At 39.6% G+C, this 22,990-nt stretch overlaps 1 protein-coding gene across 1 annotated transcript; it reads left to right on the top strand.

Moving 5' to 3' along the window:
• Positions 1 to 703: 703 nt before the first annotated feature.
• Positions 704 to 20,722, top strand: c1qtnf6b (C1q and TNF related 6b). The gene is made up of 3 exons (XM_084714816.1): positions 704 to 842; positions 9,300 to 9,492; positions 19,502 to 20,722. The coding sequence occupies exons 2-3, from the start codon at positions 9,312 to 9,314 to the stop codon at positions 20,047 to 20,049; spliced, it is 729 nt and encodes a 242-aa protein (XP_084570942.1). The 5' UTR covers positions 704 to 842; positions 9,300 to 9,311; the 3' UTR covers positions 20,050 to 20,722.
• The last annotated feature ends 2,268 nt before the right edge of the window (positions 20,723 to 22,990 follow it).

The following is a 22,990-nucleotide window of genomic DNA, read 5'->3' as shown; positions in this document are numbered from 1 at the left end:
TCCTCAAACTTACAAAGACCCACAGATCAGATGTTAAGTACAGAGAATGAAATGTAAACTTTGATTAAGAAAAAATAAATTCTGTGTGAGAGGGGAACAAAGACTGATTTGTATTTGTTTAATTTGATCTGTTCCTCAACAAGCATATTTTCTTTTTCTTTTTTTTTTATATCTCAGCTAAATTATCTTGACACTACAACACAGAGATCGAGAATCAAATGAAAGTGGAGATGACAGTTTTTTTTTAAATGACAGCAACATAAAATATGCGTCTCCGGCTTGATTTAAGAGCCACATTGGGAGTTTATGAGAGGTGATATAATACAGTTATTTTGGCATGCGGAGTTGGAAGGTGAAACAAAAGAAAAGCAGCGGTTTCTGTCCAGATTCTGACTCATGGACACAGTAAAGCAAAATGTGGACAGAGAGAGGGAGAGCTGACCTGAATTTTTGAATGGGTGGTGACAGTTTCTTCATGTTGCGTCTAGGTCTGTGTTGTAAAACTTGTGGATGGAGGCGCAGCAGTATGTAAAAGTGATGGATGTGGAGTTTATAGGGAGGGATGGAGGAGGAGGAGGAGGAGGAGGAGGAGGGGGCAGTACAGGAGATGATCATAGGAGGAAGAAGGAAGAAGAGAAGGGGGGACATAATGTAGAGGAAAGACTTCTGATGTTCTTTGATGAGGGAGGGAGCAAAGGTGTGTGTGTGTGTGTGTGTGTGTGAGGGGAGGGAGGGAGTGTGTGTGTGAGAGAGAGAAAGCTTGCTCCTCAGTAGTTCCTCCTCTCAGTCTGACACCAGCAGTCTGTCTTTTTTCCTCCGTCGCTGTGGTGAAACTCCATCAGGTAAGAAAAAGCAGCGACCAGACGCACTGACACGATGTGACAACGACTTTAAGACAATCCGTCTCACGACACGCCGACACGACTCTGCATGATAATCCTCCGGAGCTTTAAAAAAATACAAAAAAAGAGAGAGAGAAGAAGAAGAAACAGCCAGCGGCGCGTTTGCGTGCTTGCAGAGACGTGCAGGAGTGAAGAAGTTATTCACAAGTCGCCAACTCAGCAGCAGTTTTTTTTTTTTTTTTGAAAAGTTATCCTTAACATCACCGTGCATGTGCAGAACGTGCATGGCGTTTGTGTGTGTGTGTGTGTTTTGTACACTGGATTTTGACTTGTGTGTGTGTGTGTGTGTGTGTGTGTGTGTGTGTGCTATCCAAACTGCAGCAGCATGCCAAACTGATGCTCTGGCGTTGTAGACGTGGCTTCTTAAATGGATTCATTATGACTGTTGCTGCGTGTTGTGGTTTGGTTCGTATCAGGCAGCGCGTGTTCATTCATCATAGTACAAATTGTGCTCAGACACACAACTCTGATGGTCCTCATGGTGTCTGGATCAGGGTGGGGTGGGGTGGGGGTCTATGAGGTGACATGAGGTTATCAGAGGTGGCAAAATGACAAACTTTCTTTATTAAAGTACAAGTGCAGGTACTTATGTTAAATAAGAAGAAGCACTGATTCAGCTTTTCTTAAACTCAAGAATAAGTGAGAAAGTACAGCCTCTGAAATGTACTCACAATTTAAAAATTTAAAAAAACTTTTTAATCTGCTGTTCACCTTTTACAAGGTTTTTTTTTGTTTGTTTTTTGTTTTTTAACAGTTTTCATCTTGTTACATCTTCTTGCATGTTTTACGGAATTTTCGTTACTTTGCGTCTTTTTGTATTGTTACATTTTTGATATCATTTTTTGGTTCATCTTCTTACCTTCTTGTTGTCTTGTTACATCTTTTACGTAATTTTTAGTCCTGATGCGTCTTTTTGGTCTTTTTTACTTTTTTTGTGTTCCGTCTTTTTTCTTGTTACGACATTTTCCAACTAGTTACATCTTTTGATGTCATGTCTTTCGATTTGTTATATTTTATGTCTTGTTACGACTTTTGCATTGTTACGTCTTTTACATCATTTTTCGTTTTATATCTTTTTTGTCTTGTTACATCTTTTTCGTTGTTTTTTCTTTATTTGTTTTCATGTTACTCCTTTGACATGATCTTTTGCCTTGTTACTTTAAAGTTACATCATTTTGTTGTCTTGTCATGTCTTTTTGGTGTTATTTTTCATTTTGTTATGTTTTTGTGGCTTGTTGCGTCACTTTTCATCTTGTTACGTCTTTTGCATATTATTTCTTTTACATCATTTTACATTTTATTGCAGCTTTTTTGTTTCGTCATTTTTGTGTGTTGCTACGTCTTTTCTGCATTGTTGCATCTTTTGCATTGTTTTTCATCTTGCTGCATCTTTTTGCCCTGTTATGAAGTATGAAGTTTTTCATCTCATTACGTCTGTTGTATTGTATTATGTATTATTGTATTATTGTCCCATTCATTTAGGTTGAAATTAGTGTTAAGGGAATGATGCCAAATAAGAATAATCAATAATTACCGTCATAGTCATTAAAGTATCAATCCTGTTTTGAAACTGTAAGGAGTGGAAAGTACAGATATTTGTGCCCAAATGCAGGGAGTAAAAGTAGAAAGTTGTCAGTAAAATAAATACTCAAGTAAAGTACAGATACCTTAAAATTCTACTGAAGTACAGTAAAGGAGTATTTGTACTTAGTTACTTCCCACCTCTGGAGGTTATGATAGAATACCTTTGGCATCAGCTTAGTTGTTGTCACACATAAGTCAGGAAATGTCAGGTTACTTGAAAGTTACACACGCTCTGTGAAGTCTGTTAAATTGGGTTTCTGGGTAGGATGGGGAGAGGATGGTAAAGCTATTTCAGTGTTTGTTGTTATAGTGTATTCTTGTCACAAGTCAGTATAGTTGGAAGCTTATTTTCTTCCTGCAACAGTACCTTAAAGGGACAGTTCACCCCCAAAATATGTTTCCTCTAGCCTGGGAAAAGACATTGCTTCAAAAAAAAAAAATAAAAATGTATATTTGATTTTGGGGTGAACTATTCCTTTAAGCCAGATCGAGCCATGGACCTACATTTAGTCAGTGTAGAGACAGGAAACAGGATTGTTTATGCAGAGAGAGTTATGAACAGTGTGGAAAGTAAACAAACTATCAAGTAGGTTAATGTGTCATGAATTACTGTAAACACATGCAGGCTGTTCGACCTCAAATCAAGTCGAGAGGACAGACTCTGTTGGAGCATTTAGGATGTTTCATAACAGCAGGGCAAATTTAAGCATATGTAAGTAGGCTAATAATTATTTTATGAGTACACTTGCTAGTGTCTCAGTGTATTCCCAACACATTTATTTTCATTTTTGAAGATAAATATATTCAAAGCTTTGATGCAAGACGACCATAAATGTGACAGTACTGGATATCAATTTGTCTGAAGTGGCCTTTTCTAATAGTTGAAGGTCCAGTGTGTTAAGATTTATGATGATGTATTGGCAGAATATGGCAGAAATTGAATTAAATAATACTAAGTATGTTTTCATCAAGCCTCCAGGAAGAGTCAGTTTGATATAGTGGCCAAATGACAACGTCATGTGATGCTCTGCTGCCCAAAACTACTTTTTCCAATAATTCAGTTCTCTTCAATTCAATGCAGTTCGATTCTCGGGGCACTTTTCAAATACAGCAGATGGTACCAAGAGCAAGCACTGAGGCCACTGTGGTGAGGAAAAACTTTCTTTTATGAGGCAGAAACCTCAAGCGGATCCAGGCTCTTTATTAAGGGTGAGGGGCCATCTGCCAGAACCAGAGAGATAGAGGGGGAGGTGGGAGAGAGAAGGAAGGAGGGAGGGATGAAGGAGAGAAAGGTGGGAGTGGGTGGCACACTGCAACTTTCATTTAAAGATTCACACAAAATGTTAACCTACCTATGAGAGTCCAGGAGACACAAAGAAACACAAACATGACTTTCACTGATAGAGTAAAGTTAAATTCCGTCTTATAAAGTCCATATCATGGATGTATTCTTTGGACTGGATACTGGACTTTAAAGATTCTGCCCTTTCAGTTTTACAGCCATCAATTTTAGAATTACTATTTCAGCTGCAGGGATTTTTATGTTTTTTACTGTGGTTGAACACCACAAAATGGGACAAAGTGGCAGCAAGGCTAACTCGGTCAAAGTATTCCAGCTGTCGTAGCACATCTGTGGCGTTCATAAAATGCATACAGCATTAGGGCTGTGTATCAGCAAGAATCAAGCGATACGTATCACGATGAAGGGGATATGGAAGGAAGGAAGGTGATATACTGCTTTTTTTAAAATCTAAATTTAGGAAAACTGTCTTGTTATAAAGAACACACCGTCATACTTCTTTGTGCAATCAGAATAGTGAAGATAGAGAACAACACTGCTCTCTAGTGGTCAGGGTTTAAACACAACACATAATGAACCACTGCCACAGTATCACAAAACATAATATCGCAATACTCAAGTGTATCGATATTTTATTACGCCCCTATAAAACATATCATTTCTTTCACTCTCAGCAGCTGCAGTGCTGCTCAGAGACACTGTAATAAAGTAAGACTGAAGCGGTCTTTGCTCCTGCATCAGTATTGTTGAAATAAAGCTCCCTGCCACCAGGGTTATTGGCTTTGATGCACATCAATACTGTGTGTTTCCCTTAAGACCATGTGCTGCATTCAAGGGATGCAGGATTTACGGTACAAAATAAACCACGCACAGGTGAAAACTGTGGTAACTACAGGTAGCATGTGGGATTGTTTGAAGCCACCAAAATCTATTTTTGTCACTGCAGTAAATCCACTGTTGACAGTTATTAAAAAAAAAGACAAATCCAGAATTTAGCACTTTCAACCTGCAACAACCGTCCAGATATTGTCCTTTTTCCTTTATAACACAAACTAAACTGCAGCATTTAGATATTTTATAAAGCTGGTAACCAGAGGATTTAAATTGCTGCAGTCAGTACAAATAATCACGGGTATGTGGATCAAGTAAAAGAGAATTAAAATGATGAATCTGATCTAACTTTTCAAACAAATGTTATGTAAGCGAGTATAAATGTATCCCCTGACATCTGGCTGGCTGTGATAGTGAATCAGATTCAGATAATAACTGTTATGATTATATTTTACTATCAGTAGTCGGATAAAAGTATCGTGGCAGAGCTCCAATCCTTTCCTTTTCTCACAGTCATGCTCTATCCATCATCTCAAATCCAGTTAACATTCATCCGTCACCGTATAAACCCCTGGGAATCTCTCTGTTATCTCTCTCATCTTTCTCTCTCCTGTTGATGTTTTTCTTAGTTTTCGCTCTCATCCGCCTTTTGTTTTTGTTCTCCCTTCTCCGGCTTGCTTTTCTGAGGATTTGTGTTACACGTGAGGATTAAAGAGACTAAACACGAGGATGGATTGCAAGAACATAGCAAAGTGGGAGTAAGAGTGATCGAAAGTGGGAAACGGTAGACTGAAAAAAGACAAAAGAAGGGAATCGTATAAAAAAGATGGAGAACACAATCAGCAGCTTGGATTTAACTTGTGATTGTTTTATCTCATTGTTTGGGTTGTATGGTGCCTCAAATTCCACTCTCATCAGCTTTGTTTCCCACAGCATCCAGCAGCTGCTTTCAGCAAATAAGCACTGATAAACCCAGTGTGCACCACCTCCCCAACACCAAACTGCAGACTGACAAAGTCACAGAGTAGTTGGTCAACATAGTTGATCATTCCAACATCTTAAGACTTAAATATTTTTCTCAGGAGAAGGAAAAATTGAGATAAAAAGAAAGATTATTGGATTTACACTCATGACCAGAAATTCACCTGAATTAAATGTTGAAACAGGCAACTTCTTCTTCTGCTTGTGTGTCTAAAAATTATTAGATGCAGCATTAATAATTTAACGTTTACTGTCTAATGGTGGACTTTGAATTAAAAGACTACAGTTTAAGCAACATTATTGGAAAGAAATGGTGTTTGTTTTGCAATTTAGCGTCCCTACAGTTCCTTGCTGTTCACATACAGGTCTACACTGTCATGAATATGGACAGCTGTACATGTGCATTTGTTGTGATTGATTAAAAACTAGTCAATGACTATGCTAACGCATTCATTTATCAAGCAAGTGCAGTAACAGGGGTTTTCAAAGTCTGAGACTGTGGGCCTCTCCTAGAAAAAAGTGCTTCCCTCAGTTTACTTGGATAGTTTTGCTCAATTCTTGGATGTCTACGTGATCACAATTATGTTATTTGATCCCACAGACACAACAACTGAGCCAAGACAGCCTAATATTGCTGTTTGATGTGACTTCAGATTACAGCAAATACATAAAAAACATTATATCCGAAAGTTTTTATTAGTTTCTGACTCTGGGAAACTAGGAAAACAGTAAAATTCCCCAATGCTGGAATCCTGAACAATCTCTTTTAACCAAATCACGAACATTTAGTTTTTTTCCATGTGATCTCTTTCTGATAAGCAATGCAATGACGAATGTAATGTAATATGTATTTCACTTACATTCACTGAGCCTCCCCTGATGCTGTATTTGGAGAAGGAGTTTGTTTGCGCACTAAAAATTGTCCTCCTTTAAGACTTGAGATGTGCTTTTCAGTTTTTTGGAATATCCCCGATACTATTTGAAGTCCATCTGGGGAGGCCAGCCTCCCATTTTGAAAACCTATGACATAAGCCTTAGCTAATATTAGGATAAGGTTCTTTTCAGCTCAATTTTTGGTCTCCTCCAGCTCTTGAAGGTGGCTCTTTAACTGCTAATGCTCTGCTTTGTTCTTCATACTTTCTCTCCCTGCTGTTCAGAGGCAGGCAGGTGGTGTACGCTGAACAGTGGGTTTTCTAGAACTTTTTAACTGAAAGCGGCTGCCTGCTGCAACCAAAAACAAAGCTAGGAGAGCGGTTAGATGGAATCCAAACAGTAACTTGTGGGCCAGAAAACCAAAACAGTGAGCTGAAAGATGTTTTATTATGAAGACCTGGCCAAAAAAACAGTCAGGTGATAGTTCTGGGTGGGTTTATCAGTACGAGTGACAAATGTTGCATGCAAGTAATAATGGGATCCATTGTGAATATAGAAATATTGATTATAGCCATTAAATCATTGGGTTTTATGCCACATCATGGTCTTGTGGTTAGAGTAAAACTTCCAGGGTTGGAGGCTTCAGCAACCCCCAAGGATTATGCATCCTAGAGACATATGCACTCAGTTTGCGATAAGGCGTTCTTGGTAATATCATCAAACAAGTGCCATATGTTTAGTGTTTTTTTTTTTTTTTTTACATACTTTGACAGAACTACTATAAATGTCTTTGTAACCTTAGATTTTCCTTTAAAAGAATTCTTGTTATCACCAAATGCAGCTGAAAGCTTTCAAAGTAGTTATAAGTAAGTCATAAATATTTCTTTATGTGTTTTGTCCAGTTTTTTTAAATTGCGTCTCGTTTGTGGTGTATCCGCTTGTGCATTGAGAGACTGTGTGTGGATTTGGATCAAGAAGAAAGTGTGCAAAGGGTGACAAGTTCAGCAGCACATGTTGTCCTTGGACACGTGAGTGTCAAAGTGTTTCTGGCTCTGAGATAATGAGGAGAAAATCAAACCGCTCCTGATGTTTTCACACCCAATCGAGTCCAGGTGTACATGTGAGTACATATGAAAGGCTGCATAACTCCACCCTTCTTTTTTTCAAGTCTTTTCAAATAGCTTTACCCCTGGGCTTATATTTCTTAATCCAAGTCCTCTGGATCCCATAAGAGAACCCTAGGGTCACAAATTTAATCTGTCATATGTGGTTTTGACCTTCATACCACATTTTCTTAATGTGCTTGAAAGTTAAAAGAAAGTTAAAGGGAGAATGTCTGTCTTTGTTCAATGTATGGCAAGATTTACTTTGCACTGGATTTTAGTTGTTTCCTCTTTTGGTATATCAGCTTCAGCTTACACTGTCTTGTTCAATTAGTGGCTTCCTACATTTCCCAGAAACCTCAACCTTCAACAGCTGCCAGAGATTAGGAGTAGAAGACGTATGTCTCTCAAGGATGTAAATGTAGTTAGCTAGTTAATTAGGCTGTGAGCACTGGGACATATCTATGACTTTGGCTGCACCCTTTATTTACACCACACACATATGCAGTTCACAGTGATAACAGTGGCAGATTTAACATTGAAATTTGCAGTAACCTTTGAAACACTTGGTCTTCGATTCCACTGAGAAGCAAACATAAGCAGCTTCTCATTTCTAGCCACCTACTGTGGGCTTTGTGGGCTAAAGTCTCTTACTATGTGTGAGTGAAACTAGTTAATGTAAGCTAATGCTGATGATTAAAATCCTTAAGTCATTTGAGAAAAGCGTTTCCATCTGACACATTTGTAAAGGAGAATCATATAAAAGGGTCTGAAACATGTAAAGTTACTTAAGGGCTGTGTACAGTAATGCTCAAAGACTGAAGCTAAAGCCACATTCCAGCAAACACTGGCTGGACAGTGAATTAATGATAGACGATGGTTCAATACACTCATTAACGTTAGAAAAGAAAGCACAGGACCCTGAGACTGTCACCCAGCTGGACCGTGATTGCAGGAAGAGAGCAGGGATAATAGCTAAGCTAACATAGCCGAGAGATGCGCCATTGCCGGTCCATTTCGATCATGCGGCAGCTCACATCCTCCTCCTCAAACCCCCCACAAACACCATGAGTTTTACAAATACAGTGGTATCTAATGGTGCGTTCCAGAATTTCCGAGTCACCAGTTGAAAATTTTAACTGGGACGCCCCCTGAAGTCAAATTTCTGAAAGTCGGAGGATCCTGACCATGATCATAGAAATGGCTTAGTGAAGGGTCAGTTCTGGGTTGTTGCTACAGAAATTGCTTTATCTGTACGTTATTACTTTTACAATGCATTTCTACTTGTTTGATTGCCATTAATGCAAAATGAAAAGTCCAAAAAGACAGTTTTGTGTGTTGATTCTTCAGGATTGTCTTGGAAACTCTTGAGAAGATAAACCTCAAACTCAACTGTTATAGTTATGGAAATAGCTTGATACTTGACCAGTTATCCACAGGAATGTAAAAAAATAAGCCACCAAACAATAAAACTGACCCAGATAGGTTGGCTTGGGGTTGATGGTTTGCTTGTTGGGCTTTTCCAAAATTCCCCTGGCGAGGGAAGTAGAGGAGGCAAGAGCCTTGTGACAGGTTTTAATTTCACATTTTAGCATCACATTTTAAAGACACGTGAATCCATAAGCGATATAAGTCCTTATATTATTTTGACATGAAAATTGAGTTAAACAAACTCTTCCTACGTTCAACGTTTCTTTGTTCCTATCTGTTTTATTTCACTCCCAGGTTGTGACAGCCATGTTGGCGGTGTGTCTGAGGCTGCTTTTGCTCCTCCCCTTGGTTTGCTGCGTCCCTTCCCCCTCCAGACCTCCTTCCAGACTCTGCAGACGGTGCTGCGACCACCCTGAGCCGGCAGCAGCCACGGCCCAATATCAGATGCCTGAGGTCCGCACTGTCATCAACATGACCATCCTAAAAGGTACCAGAGGCTGGATTAACTTCAGAGTACTGCTGACATGCAGCTGGCTGGCACTCTCCATCTGTCTGGCAGCTCCTCAGTTGTCTGTTTCCAGTTTGTCTTCTGATTCTTGCAGGATGTAACATGGGAAGTCAGCCTTTGTTTGTTTGTGTGTACTTTAGGTTCTGTGCTTTTAAGAGCGTTGCGGTTTGTCTGCGTGTGTGGATGCATGTTCATTCAACGAAAACCATCCATCCTCGACTATCTGTGTCACTATCACCTGCTTCAAGCTACATTTACTTAATCGGATCACAGCCTCTGCTTTTCCAGATGGCTGTTTGTCTGGCAAGTCTAACATTTAATCAGAAGAGTAATCATGTATATTGTAATGGAAGAGTGCTGCTGAAGTGCAGCCATGCATTGATGGAAGCAGAAAAGAGACAAAAAAAAACGAGACTGTCCTCAAAAAGGAAATTAGACACTCAACTGATAGAAAGAAACAACCTGGAACCACTTAAAAATCAACCTCTGTTCAACAGTTTTTGAAAGAACCAAGCTGCCAAGTAACAGCGACTCTAACAGCTTTTGAAAATCTGTCATATAAAATGCATATCAACATATGAATAAACCATTAAGCAAAGAAAGAAAGTAAAAAGTCAGTACACTGGATTATAGCTCCAATAAAGTTTTATTAGAATGGAAAAAGGCAGCATTTCAACAGAAGGCCTGGTGAGGTCAAAATGTTGCCTTTTTCTATCTGTTTGTTATTTGTCACATAAGCATACCACCATGTCAGTATTCATACAGATATATTTTGTGTATGGGAGTGAAAAAAATGCAATCCTGGAATGATACTCAAAGCCCACTTTCCCAGGGGAAAGTCCTGAACTTAACCCCCTCATCCACTAGAGCCTCTTAGAGACAGAGAACTCTGCCTGTATTTTATATTCTCGTTATTTGTCTGTGCTTGGGACACTTTACCAACCCAAAGTTGTCCCTATTTGATAACCTGGGAATAAGACTCAACTATCAACTATCTTTCTGTTGCACTGACAAACAGTAACAGATGAATCCTGCGTATTCTACCTTTAAGGTGACCCCTACCTTACTCAGTCAAAATCTAGTTTCAGGGGTTCTGAGGGGCCTCAATAGGAGCACGCAGCACCTTGTTGTCCCAGGTCCTCGGGTCCCTCTCCATAGCCTCCCCCAGAAGCCAGGGTTGAGAAGAGCAGCAATTTTCATTTTCTGTTTTGCCGCAAAAAACTAATTTAAGACCTACAGACTCAAAAAACCCAAAAGCTGCTTCAAGAGAACTGAATCCCACAAGATAAGACTGAACACAATTTTTACCCGACCTGAGTTGTGCCCTCGGGTCAGGACTTAAGGAGCCGTGTGGAACCTTAAAGACCTCTACTCGTGCCACATAATTGATTCAAAGTGAGTCCTGTCAGAGTCAAATCCATGACAGCTTATGAGAGATGATAATTGTGTATTTGTGCATTAGTGTGGCCTTATTTGTGTGTTCCTGTGTCTTTAAGCCTGAAGGCAAAGAGAAAGAAAAATGTGACCAGAGAAAAGAGATTAGAAATACAAGGATTTTCTACAATTCAAGAACCACACAATCACAGCTGGAGAGGGATTTGTTGAACATGTGTGTCTAATATCAGAGCCTTAGCAGCCAACTCAGTCAGAGCAGTCCAAACGATGTGTCACCACTCTGCTGTTTTATCTGCTGGTCCTTTGATAACTGGACATGCCAAGTCTGTTCTGACCCAAGATCAACCCCCGAACCAGTCCAACTGCTGAAACATAAAAAGAAAAATCTTTATTTCTCTCTTTTGTCTCTCTCTCACACACACACACATACAGAAACATAGTTTTAGGCAAATACTGGAGAAGAATCCATGATTTTTCCACTGGACAAATACACTGGACAAAGTAAAATTCTGAAGTCTTGGACACTTGCATCGTAGACTGTCTTTGCCACTTAAGCAATACTTTCCATTGGGCCACATAATGTAGTAACTGGACAGAAGGGGAGAGCGATATGACCTAAAATTCATATCGAGGTATTTTTTTTGTTTTTCACAGTGACAGTATTATATCACAGTCTTACAAAATAATAAGAGAACGAGGGAACATGTCCTTTGAAAGAAAAAGTCATTAATAAACAGATGTGTTTATGGTGTTTTGGGAGGAGTAGGTGCTCCATAATGATGATGTCCCAATCTATTACTCTGGTTATTTAACTTTATTACAATAGGCACCATCTACGGATGCTCATAGATGAATGCTCATGGATTAATACATTCTGTTGGCATTTGAAAGGACCACAGAAAGTCGTAGCATATGCTACATTATCACCCCAAACACTTAAATTAATTAGTTAACAAGCACAAAGATCCATGATTTCAAACATTTCTGAGCATTAATGCATTTAGTACAGTAAGTTGTGTCTCTACCATCTAAATCAGTGTAACGCAACATGATTTCTGGCACCAGGTTTGTGTGGAAATACTTCAAAATATTAAACAATCAAAATGTAAAGTGTGCGCTGCGCTCTAAGCAGGATTAAAATGCGTTGGGTTTGCTGTGTCATTTGGAATCTCAGAAAAAACTCCAAGTGAAAGTCCAAAGCATGCAAGAACACTGGATTTTTACTTTATTCAAAATACTTCTGGGTTAAATACTGGCAGGGATGGCAGCATATGATGAATGTGCTGTCAACAGTTGGATGTTGGAAGAAATGCACTGTTAACAGAAGAAATCTCCTTATGAACCATCCAAATTCTCACACAAAGTGAGGGAGAGCGTTTAGAGTTTTGCTTATTAACTTCAGTATAATGAACGTTTTTAGGCTGGCTGTATCTGACATTGCGGCGCACACATTGTGCTGAAGACAAATCAACAACCTCTGAACGCGAACAGAATATGGAAACTGTCTCATCTTAAAAGAATGACTTTAAGTCGTTCAGGCAGACGACAGATCACAGGTAATGAACTTGATTAATTTGAAATGGCGTTCTTCTGCCTCAATAATTGTTTATACCCCCAGATAACACACTAAAGTGGTCACATACATCATACATATCATCCTTGTATGCAAACTGGCAGGAATCTAAGAGATGTTGTACTTCACCTTGTAGACTCCCTACCATGATGCGTTCAAGTGCTTTCACTATGGATGTTAAAGCTACTGGTCTAAAATCATTATTGTCCTGAGGACAGGGGGTTTTTTTTTGGAATGGGATGATGACAGCTTTTTTCCATATTGTAGGAATGCTAAATGTGTCAATAGAGGACTCCAGGCTGGAGTCAACTCACTGGCAAAGGTTTTAAGAAGAGCTGAAATGCCATCTGGGCCACCAGCCTTCTTAGTGTGTAACTTTTTAAAAACCTTGGCTACAGCACTTGGATCAATTACAATTTTATCTGCTATGTCACATGACATGACATTCCTCACTGCCATCATTTACAACACAATCAAACTGCTTATAAAAGTTAAGTTCATTTGCTTTTTCGAGTTCATTCAGTACGTGCATCCCCCCTTTATCACAGTTCAGGGAGGCCATCCACAGCTTTATCGAGTTCTTAGTTGACAAAGCTTCTCTGACACGTAGGCTATGTTATTCTGGTGCTTGCCTTAATTTCCCCTTATGTTCCTTTTGAACTGCTCTCAGTTCCATTATGTCGTTGTTCCAGAAAGCTTGTTTTTTTTTTTTCATAGAAATGTACGGTATGCAGCTATGATACGGCTGAAGTAGAGACTGCATACCAAAACTCTATTCACACCTTCACTGAGCAGCGTATGGCTCGGTTTTCTTGTAGTCACATTTTTTTGTTCAAGGTCGTATAAGTTGAATGGACTGAGTGAAAAACAGTTTCATTTAACAGAATAAAAAAGATATAACAGGTCAGGTTTTGAGAGCTGTCAATCCCTGAGAATGAAGAGCTGCAATGCTCAGATTGTTGGTCTTTCGCGCAAACAAGCCAATGAAACTGTGTGACTGATCCACAGCTGTGCAATGGGGGAGGTCTCATCAGGCGCTTTCACCTGGCACCAGACCTGCTTATGTGGCAGAAAACACGCATACGTACACAGATACACAGGAACATATGCATCGTTACACACTAGTGCACAAAGGCACATGTATGCTTTGGCCGAATCTAGCTCTTGCAATACACACAAATACAATACATACAAATACACACTTCCTTTTTCTTCACTTCTCACTGGAAAACAATAAGGACTGTTTTGAGTGTGTGTGTGTGTGTGTGTGTGTGTGTGTGTCTTGTATGATTGCACGTTGTGTGTATTTGTGTACGACTGGATCTGCTTTCACAAAGCTGTTGTGATTGGATTTAAATACCGTGACCCACAATCAGTTAGGCAGCCAATCTCAATTTTAGAGAGCAGCCAGCCAAATTTTTCAAAAGAAGCCAGAACCCTCAGTCACGGACGAAGGCGATTCTTCACCCACACGGTTTGGACGTCACATCTACACACACAGGATTAAAATATATTTTATACACATCAGAAGGTTTCATTCAGAAGGCTCCACTTGGCTTGAGTACAGTCAAAATATGAAAATGCATAATCTGAAATTTTGATTTAGATTTTACCTCGTGAGCCTTAAATGACAACATATGTTAATCAGTAAGGGCTAAAGGGTAAAGGATCTCACATGAATTCTTAAGCTGTCAGTTCAGTATGTCTTTCAATCCGTTTAACATTAAGATTCTCTAAAATTGTGATTTGGTACAATGCTTTTTGGGGATTTTGTGTCTGGTTTTAGTAATGGATTGCGCTGGACAATAAATTCTTTCACTGACTGTCAGTGATCAAAATAAGATGTCAGTGTTCTTCTAAAACCAGGACACACAGGATGTAAAAGAGCCCCAGAGTGCTGCCTGCTTCCATTTGGCACCCATGTTAACCAGTTGGGTTGTACACACAGAGCGCACCACTGTGTGGAGCTCCATGGCCAGCTCCTGATTGCAGCAATTGTCTCTGCACTCTATGAGTGAATCTGCATTAAATCACACTTATAATCCACTGTAAACAATATAAATGATATATGATATATGACATAAATTATAAATATAAATTATGAAATATGCATCCCATGCTTTACAACTTTTTTCCTTTCTCTTTACCTCCCTCCCTGCTGTTCTCCTAGAGTTTCAAATCAAAATTGTAGAAATTCTTAACTTGTTGCAAGAATGCAGTGAATTTCTGTAGCAAATACTTTTATATAAGCCTCCTGCTTCCTCATGAGTAGCGGCACTAAAACCACAAACTTGGACATATAAAACATGAACACTGTAGTTGTAACATCACCCAGTTTCTCAAGAGCTCTGGTCTTTGCCACCTTGGCAGTGCCTGACTCTGTCTAACTCCCGGCTAATCCAAAAATTGGGCAGAGAGGTGAAGCTGATGTGGCCGAATGAAGCAGCTACCTAGCAGCTAACCACACCTAATTATGCATAACTTGGAGCCTTAATAGAATTTAAACTACTGTTTCTGTGTTTTTAAAGTTTTAAAGTTTTGTAAATTTTTGCTTCTAAGCTCAGGAGTGGTGAAGTCATACACCACTCCAGACTTTCTGTCTTCCTACCCCGTCTCATATCTGAACTTTATAGATACTATGTAAATCTGCATATATGTAGCATGCATCCATATGCAGGTTTTCTTAGTCACATTTTTGGAACAGAACAAGAGAGATAGAGAATGAATGAAGTGAGGGATCAGCATTAGCAAGAAAAAAGCAGCGGATCGGGAAAATAAAATGTTATCTTGTGATTGTTTTGCAGTGGTTACGTCCTAAGCACAAAAACATACCCACACCTCTGCACAGCGGTGGGTTTTGTTTAAATACAACTTAAGCGAACCCTCATCCTGTTGCTGTGTCCTCTCAGTGTGCTCTGCCTGTGTGTGTGTGTGTGTGTGTATCTCACTCAGCAGCTCTCACAGACAGAGAGCAGAGGAGACAGATGGAGACACTGATGTAACTGTTGGTCACTATGTTTTCATAGAGCTCTGACCTCACAACACTGTGCACTGTATTGGCTGAGGTTTACACAACACTGCCAGACAGGTTGAAGCCTGAAAACGTCACAGCAAAATATGAGAAAATAAGAAAATACAGGGAGAGAACAGACACCACCACACGCCTCTGATACATTGTGTTTTAGGAAAATCATGCACAGTGTACCTTTAGAAAGAGAGAAAAGTCAGGTTGGCATGAGGCTGTTACTTGATTTTAGGAGAAAGGATGAGTTCCTTATACGGTCATCGAGTGTGGAGGTGCAGCTAAGCTGCTGTTTGTGGAAACTGCTGTAACTCTTCAGGGCTCTTTGTGTGAACTGGAACTGGTCACAGCTGGGCTGATCATTGAGCATCTGTCCAGAGGATCACTGGGGTTTACCTCAGGTCTCCAGGAAGTGTTGCTCACAGCCAGCGAGGGAAGCACTGTGGCTTCTTCCTGTGTGTTTTGCTCAAACCAGAGGTGTTTAATGATCACATTTGGTCCTTGACAGCCTTGGAGAGTTTATTTTACCCAAGTTGTTTGAAATGGTTTATTTAGCCCAGCTAGTCAAGGTGCAACAGAATATGAAAAACACCGAAACTGTCACAAACTTTTCCTTCAGCTATTATAGGATGTTTTGTTTCTCAGCATGTTTTCTTCTGTTTATCATTCAGCGAGTGTGTGTGCTTAGCTCACAGGCCTTTTTATTACAGCTGCTTCAGAGTGATATGGTGATGAAGTCCTATAAACAGGTGTCACTTGATTTCATAGCAAGAGGTTTTTGTGTACTTGGAACAATAGCAACGCTCGAAATGTTCACTTAAGCAGCGACATTTCAGTCAGGAGTGGTGACGGGAGGATGTACATAAGCCATTCATCATTTCTGGAGTCTGCTGTCAAGTCACATATAATTTTAAAATCCAGACAAACAGTGTTTGGTTGTTGTTGCAGCAAAACTGGGTACAACAAGGGAGCAGGATGCAAACAAAAACAGATATACTGAGGGCAAACACGTTCAACTAACAGTTTGAACATACAGCAAATGTGAAGTAACAACAAATGAGGGTTTACTTTTGATTATTAATGCTTTGAAAATTAGGTTGGAATTGGATTTTGGGGGGGATTTGATTCCCTACATTACAAAATACAGCAAGAAACTGTTGTGTGTGTTGCCTCTTTCTTACTGTATCATGAAAATGATATTCTATGGCCCTCATGGTCACTGTTTGAACACCGTCAATATGGGAGATTTTGGATCAGCGCGTCAGGCTTTACTCCTCACCAACATCATCTGAATAACAAGGAGCGAGAATGTTGTTCCATCAATCCAGTACAGTTTTGCAAACTTGGAGAATCTGCCAAGGAGCCTCGAGGCTGTGTTGGTGGTTAACTAAGACACTCTTTTCCCTTAATTTGTCCCTTAGCTGTATATTTGCATGTATGTACAGTAAGTTTATACGCACTAGCTGTGTTTCTGTCAACACATTTTATGTACATTTGGAAGAATTGCATTCAGAAAAACCTGGTGGTGGTTTTTGTCTTTTTCAACAAAGAGTTAATGTGCTTAATTGGAAATGGAAACACCTTTTTAATGACGTAGCAAACATTTAACATGACTGATCCTCCTCCTCATCACTACCATGGCTCTATAATATTTCCATCTTGATCACTCCATACAGGTCTGATGTAACCTTCCTCACATTAATACATGAAACAAACAAAAATGTCATATTTCCATCCTGTTTTCTTCATTGTTTTTCACCGTTTGAGGTTCGACTGGTGCTCTTGAATAGTGTCATCTTGTTGCATCTTCTTCTGCAATGGTATAATGGTTTTCCAACTGGAGAACTGGTGCCATTCACTCACTACTTATCTCAGTGAACAAACTCCTAATAATCAAATAACAGTAGTGGATGGAAACAGGCATTCATTTGCATTAACTCTTGCCAGATTAACTTGGAATTTGGTTAAATTTGTCGTACATTTGGATGGAAACTTGGTTGTGATTCTGTGATATCACCAAAACTAAACATGGGCTAAGAAAAGTTAAGACGGTGCATTTATTTTTAGATAATCCAGGTGGGATTTCAGTGGTTTATGTAGTTTAGAAAGTAAGAAAATTTTCATTCAGTTCATCTGAAAAATTCAGAATAATCGAATTAAGAATACACAGTTTTCTGTTGATCATGGAGTACTAAAGTAGTGGGACCAGCTGTTCACTTAAACCAAACTTTGGCTGCCTCATATAAGGAGAAAGCATAAACATATATTTTAGTTTTCCCCAGCTTGTTGCTGAGAGTTCTGAGTTTCAAAACTCACCTTTAACCCTTGCTTTGCTTTTTTGACGCCTTTTGGCAAGATGAGGTGACATTAAAACCTCAGCACTGACTCAGCATTAAAAGCTCCAGGCACCTGAACTCACGGTTCACATTTTTTACACATTTCATGTCAGAACGTTTTGTCTCACAGTCCACGAGGAGCCCAAAATAAAGATCAGCATTGAATTCACAAAATTGCTTCAGATTTATGAGTAGGATTCAGGATGTCAGATGTGAAAGCCTTGCTGCAATTTGTGTCCATTTCTGGATTTGTAGCCGTCGTCAAAGACAGAAAAAGCTTTATGGTATTGTGTGCATGTCAAAATAAGCGGTCTGTTTTGCAGCGAGAGCTTCAATCAAGTCTTGGACCTGTTTTTTACTCAGTAAGAGCAAATGGCAAGTTTGCATCTGTAAATCAGGAATAGTTTTGATATTCTCAAAAATTTGTCAACCGTGGATAAAATCGTGTAGTTTGGATCAGACTTCACTGTTAAAGGACTAATTTCCATCTCAAATAGCAAAAGAGGAGATGGCAGTGTTATTTCAATGGAAAAAAAATATGAAATGCTAAACTATTTGAATTTTCTATATACATCCAAGTTAAACAGTGATGAAAGACGTGCTCAGATCATTTACTTAAGTAGCAGCATCAAGACCAGTTCTGGCTTTGAACTTACTAACTAAGGAGGTTTAACTTGTAAAATAGCAACCTTTTGGGGATGGATTGCACAAAACAATTCTCTGCTGAGCAATCATGAGCATTAAAAGAAAATGTGTCTAAGACCCAGAGACATCTGAAACATGACAAGCAGAGACACTGCTTTTTTATCAGGAAGTCTCAAGTCTTAATACTCAAGTCCTGCATCAAGTCACAAGTCCTAAACTTTGAGTTCATGACATTGCAAGTCATGCAATCAGAAGTCATAATGCACTCCTCATCAAACCTAGTTTTAACAAGAGAGCCTCAACTCACTGTTCTTTGTGCAACTTCAGATGTTGAACAAAGTTGGAAGTTCTTGCGTCTCTGTCTATAATTTTCAACCCACACATTTTGCATACTGCAATTTATTTTTTGTTGACCACTGCATAGTTCTTTGATATAATGTTTTCCAACTGTAGCTCAGTAACTGAACAGTACTTCTTCATGGTTCTCTCCTTTAACTTGATTGGGTGCTTTCAGATTGGTTTTAACAGTGTGGATCTGGTGGAACCTGGGGAATCAAGTATCTACTTACTGAGAATGAAAAGCCTTTTAATTTTAGTCGATTCAGGAAATGAAGGGAAATGAACCGCTTCATGGCACACTTTTTAAACTTTTGACTTGGGCGAAGGTATGAAGTATTTTCAAGTCAAAAAGCCCAAGTCCAAATAAAGTCATGAGTCATTGGTGTTCAAGTCGAGTTGAAATGTTTTATTTTTTATTTTGTTAAATTGAGTCAAAAGTCAGCAAATTTGTGACTTGAGTTTGACTTGAGACCAAATCATGTGACTTGAATACACACGTCTGGTAACTATAACTGTACAGAAAGTGAAGTAAAATATTTTCTTCTGAAATACAATACATTAGAAGTAATATGAAGTGGAAGATACCTCAAAATTGTACTTCAGTAAATTACTTTTAGACTTGATTCTTCTCCTGTTTCTGTCTGCACCACTCACCTGTGTTTGTTCTTGTCCACTCAGGTGATAAAGGAGACAAAGGTGACAAGGGTACACCTGGCAAACCTGGTATAGAGGGACCTCCCGGCTTCCGAGGACCCACAGGCCCTAAAGGCAGCAAAGGCCAGGTGGGTGCCCCCGGAGACGCCTGCAAGATCCCTCACTCCTCCTTCTCAGTGGGACGGCGCAAGTCCCTGCACAGCGTGGACTACTACCAGGCACTGCTGTTTGACACGGTGTTCGTCAACCTCCACGAGCACTTCAACATGTTCAAGGGCAAGTTCTACTGCTACGTCCCGGGGATCTATTTCTTCAACATCAACATCCACACCTGGAACTTCAAGGAGACCTACCTCCACCTGATGCACAACGACAAGGAGCAGGTGATCCTGTACGCACAGCCCAGCGAGAGGTCCATCATGCAGAGCCAGAGCGTCATGCTGGATCTGGCTCAGAATGATGAGGTCTGGGTCCGACTCTACAAGAGGGAGAGGGAGAACGCGGTTTACAGTGATGACGTGGATGTTTACATCACCTTCAACGGATACCTGGTGGCACCTAGCATCCAGTGAGGGAATAATGAGAGGAGTGGCAGAATCTCTGGGTTGGATTATTGCGTCTTTTTGCCATGGATACTGCTTTTTGCCAAGAAGGGAGAACTACAGAGGACATTACAAGTTTGGTGCTTATTAAATAACCCTTTCCGCCAGGAGAGGAACATACTGTGCTTTCTGGAATGAGAACTGCCCAAAAATATTAAAATCAAAAGGAACAGTACAAAGAGAAAGGTAGCAGAGCACACAATTAGGAAAGAATGTTGAATTACTTCCTTTGCACTAGAAATACACTTTTGTACAAAGTAAATCACTTTTTCCTTCTTCTGTGTGTGCTGTGCTAGTTTACCTCTTGGCTCACTCTTTTCAGGGACTTTGTGTATAAACACACTTTTCAGGAGTCATGAATCTGTGCAATCAGATAAGTAACAAGAATAGAGAGTTTCTGCCTGTTTAAAATGTGTCTGGACAGACTGTTATACCTTTAACAAATGTTTCCATTGTGCCTTTCAGAAGAACACTTAGTCTTGAAAGGTTAGTTCGCCCAAATTGCAAAAATACATCTTCCCCTGATTCTGCTGTAAATTTAGGCAGTTCAATAAGCTCGTCTCTGGGATTGACCTGCTTTTGGAACAAGCCTCGAGTGGTCATTTGAGGAACTGCAGGTTTTTGTTTTTTTTTTGGTACTTTGGTGCTTCATTTACACTGGTAATACCCAAGAGGATCTGAATGGATGCGAGCATACTGAGCAGTGATCATGCGGTACATCATAAGAAAATATTTTTGTAAATGAGTCGCCTATGTTAAAAAATTTTTTAAAAAGACGCTATTAAATTACAATTATTTGATTTGACTCACAAATTAGAATGTTTTATTATTGGTGGATTAATTATGTCCTTCTAAAAGTCCATACACTAAAATGGTGTCAGAATGCCTAATTCGTGAGTGTCTCAGGGCCTCCGCCCTCACTTGGATTAATCCATGATCTTAGTTAATATCTGCGAAATGATTCAGCCAACTCGTGTAAACAAATGGTTCTGCGTGGTGTACAGACAGTTGACAAATGAAGTTGACAAATGACCCAAACACCTTCTTTCCACAGTCTCTGAGACTCCATAATTCATCCTGCGCACTCCACCATAAATAAAAGGTTATTTTTATGACTTATTATTTATTCAAGTGCTGAAAAAAGGGGGAGAACAAGGGTTGTGGTGTGCCCTATGCCAGTGTTTACTGTAGGCCCCACAATGACTAAATTTGCCCCTGGTGCAAGAGGTGAAAATAAGACTTAGTCCATTAGTCCATTACTTAAACATTTGTTCACTCACTGCTTCTTGTCAATTCACAGTGTGGGTTGGTGACCACATTTTCGATCAGGTCTGATTATCCTCTGGTCTATTTGGATTTATTCTGACGGTGCTCGAGTCCTCTTCAGAATAGGTCTCTCTTGAAAATGAACTTATACATGTTCTGAGGGTCTATTTCACTGTCGGCATTTTTCACCAGGACTGTTTTCTATTGACGAAATAGTGCCAGTGAAAACTGTCCAGAGTGGAACCACTACAAACCACTTTAAATCAAACCAAAATGACCTGCATAGCTAAGATTTAGGGGGAAAATCCTCTTTTTTTTTGTAATTTTGGTGAACTGAACCTTTAAATGTAAGTATATCCCAACATATCAAAATGAAAAATAAAGGTGCTTCATTACTACATGCGGGAATGCATTGGAGTTTGGATGATTCAATATGTATTCTTACAGAGACTTCAACTGCAGAGCAGTTCATGTAAATATCTGTATTATAGCTGTCTTTATAGCTAAAATCTGTGCTACCACTCATGCTGTCAGGACCGGACTGTCGATGTGTGTGTGTGTTTATATTTTTAAGTGGTATTTCTTCCTCCACTAACCAAGTTTCTCTTTGTTCTGTGACAAAAAGACACTTGATTATGAAAAATAAAGTTTTCAGAATTTTACACAAAAATTGAAATGCTGTATATTTCTTAACATGTCCCCTTTTTTTTACCACAATGCACAGTATCACATTTCTGCAGAGAAATATTCCTCGCCCTTCTAATTCTTCACAAATGACACCATCTATCTCAGGGTTTGGCTCCCAATTAAGCCACTCAATCCTATGAGGGCGAGCCTATCGGAGATTTAACCCCCGAAAATTGGCCAACTCTCTAAAATAAACAAACAAACTAGCAAACAAAAAACCCATCTCAAACTCTCAGTGACAGCGGATGGCTCTTCAGCGTGCCAGCTCCATCTGTTTGGCCATATCTCTCCCATTAGCTGTAATGCCGTCCTCGGGGAGGCTTTGCTAGAGGAAAAGCAGACTGCAGCGTTGTAAATACTTTAAGCCTCGAGTGGAGATCTGAAAAGCTCCACGGGGAAACAAAGCAGGACATCTGAACAGTTTCCTGGATCGTCAGCCCAGAGTAGTGGAGGCTGTTCCAACATGCACAGCAGACAAACTGCTAGTTAAATGAGCGCTGGTTGACTTAGTTCACTTTAGGTGTGCGATATGGCTTTTTGTCAAGCTTAATTTTGGAATTAAAGGGATGGTTCATGCCAAAATCAAAAATACAGATTTTTCCTTTTACCTGTAATTTATCCATCTGTATTGTTTTGATGTGAGCTGCAAAGATAGCAACCATGGAAATGTCTGCCTTCACTCAAATATAATGGAACTTGATGGCACTTCTGCACGATGATATGGTTGGCGGGTGTAGTTTGGTAGAAAGAAAATAGTTCCTGCATGAAACACCTCACAACAGAGTCTGTGGATTATCTTGAGAAACTGGGTCATGATTTCTGGGAAAAGACACAGCTGTTGAGCTTTCAGGTGTATTTTTTTGGATGGTTTGAGCACCAAGAGCTGAGTGCCATCTAGTTCCATCATATTTGAGAAAAGACAGACATTCCTACGGCCGATGCCTCGAAAATTCAGCAA

Source organism: Lutjanus erythropterus, chromosome 3, assembly GCF_056507025.1.
Source record: "Lutjanus erythropterus isolate fLutEry1 chromosome 3, fLutEry1.hap2, whole genome shotgun sequence".
Lineage (NCBI taxonomy): Eukaryota > Metazoa > Chordata > Actinopteri > Lutjaniformes > Lutjanidae > Lutjanus > Lutjanus erythropterus.
Note: the sequence above shows the minus strand (reverse complement) of the source record. Positions and strands in the feature narration are given on the sequence as shown.

Coding starts and splice junctions, on each gene's coding strand:
- c1qtnf6b (XM_084714816.1), top strand. CDS start 9,312: ATGTTGGCGGTGTGTCTGAGGCTGCTTTTGCTCCTCCCCTTGGTTTGC. Junction 9,493..19,501: donor CAACATGACCATCCTAAAAG/GTACCAGAGGCT, acceptor TTGTCCACTCAG/GTGATAAAGGAGACAAAGGT.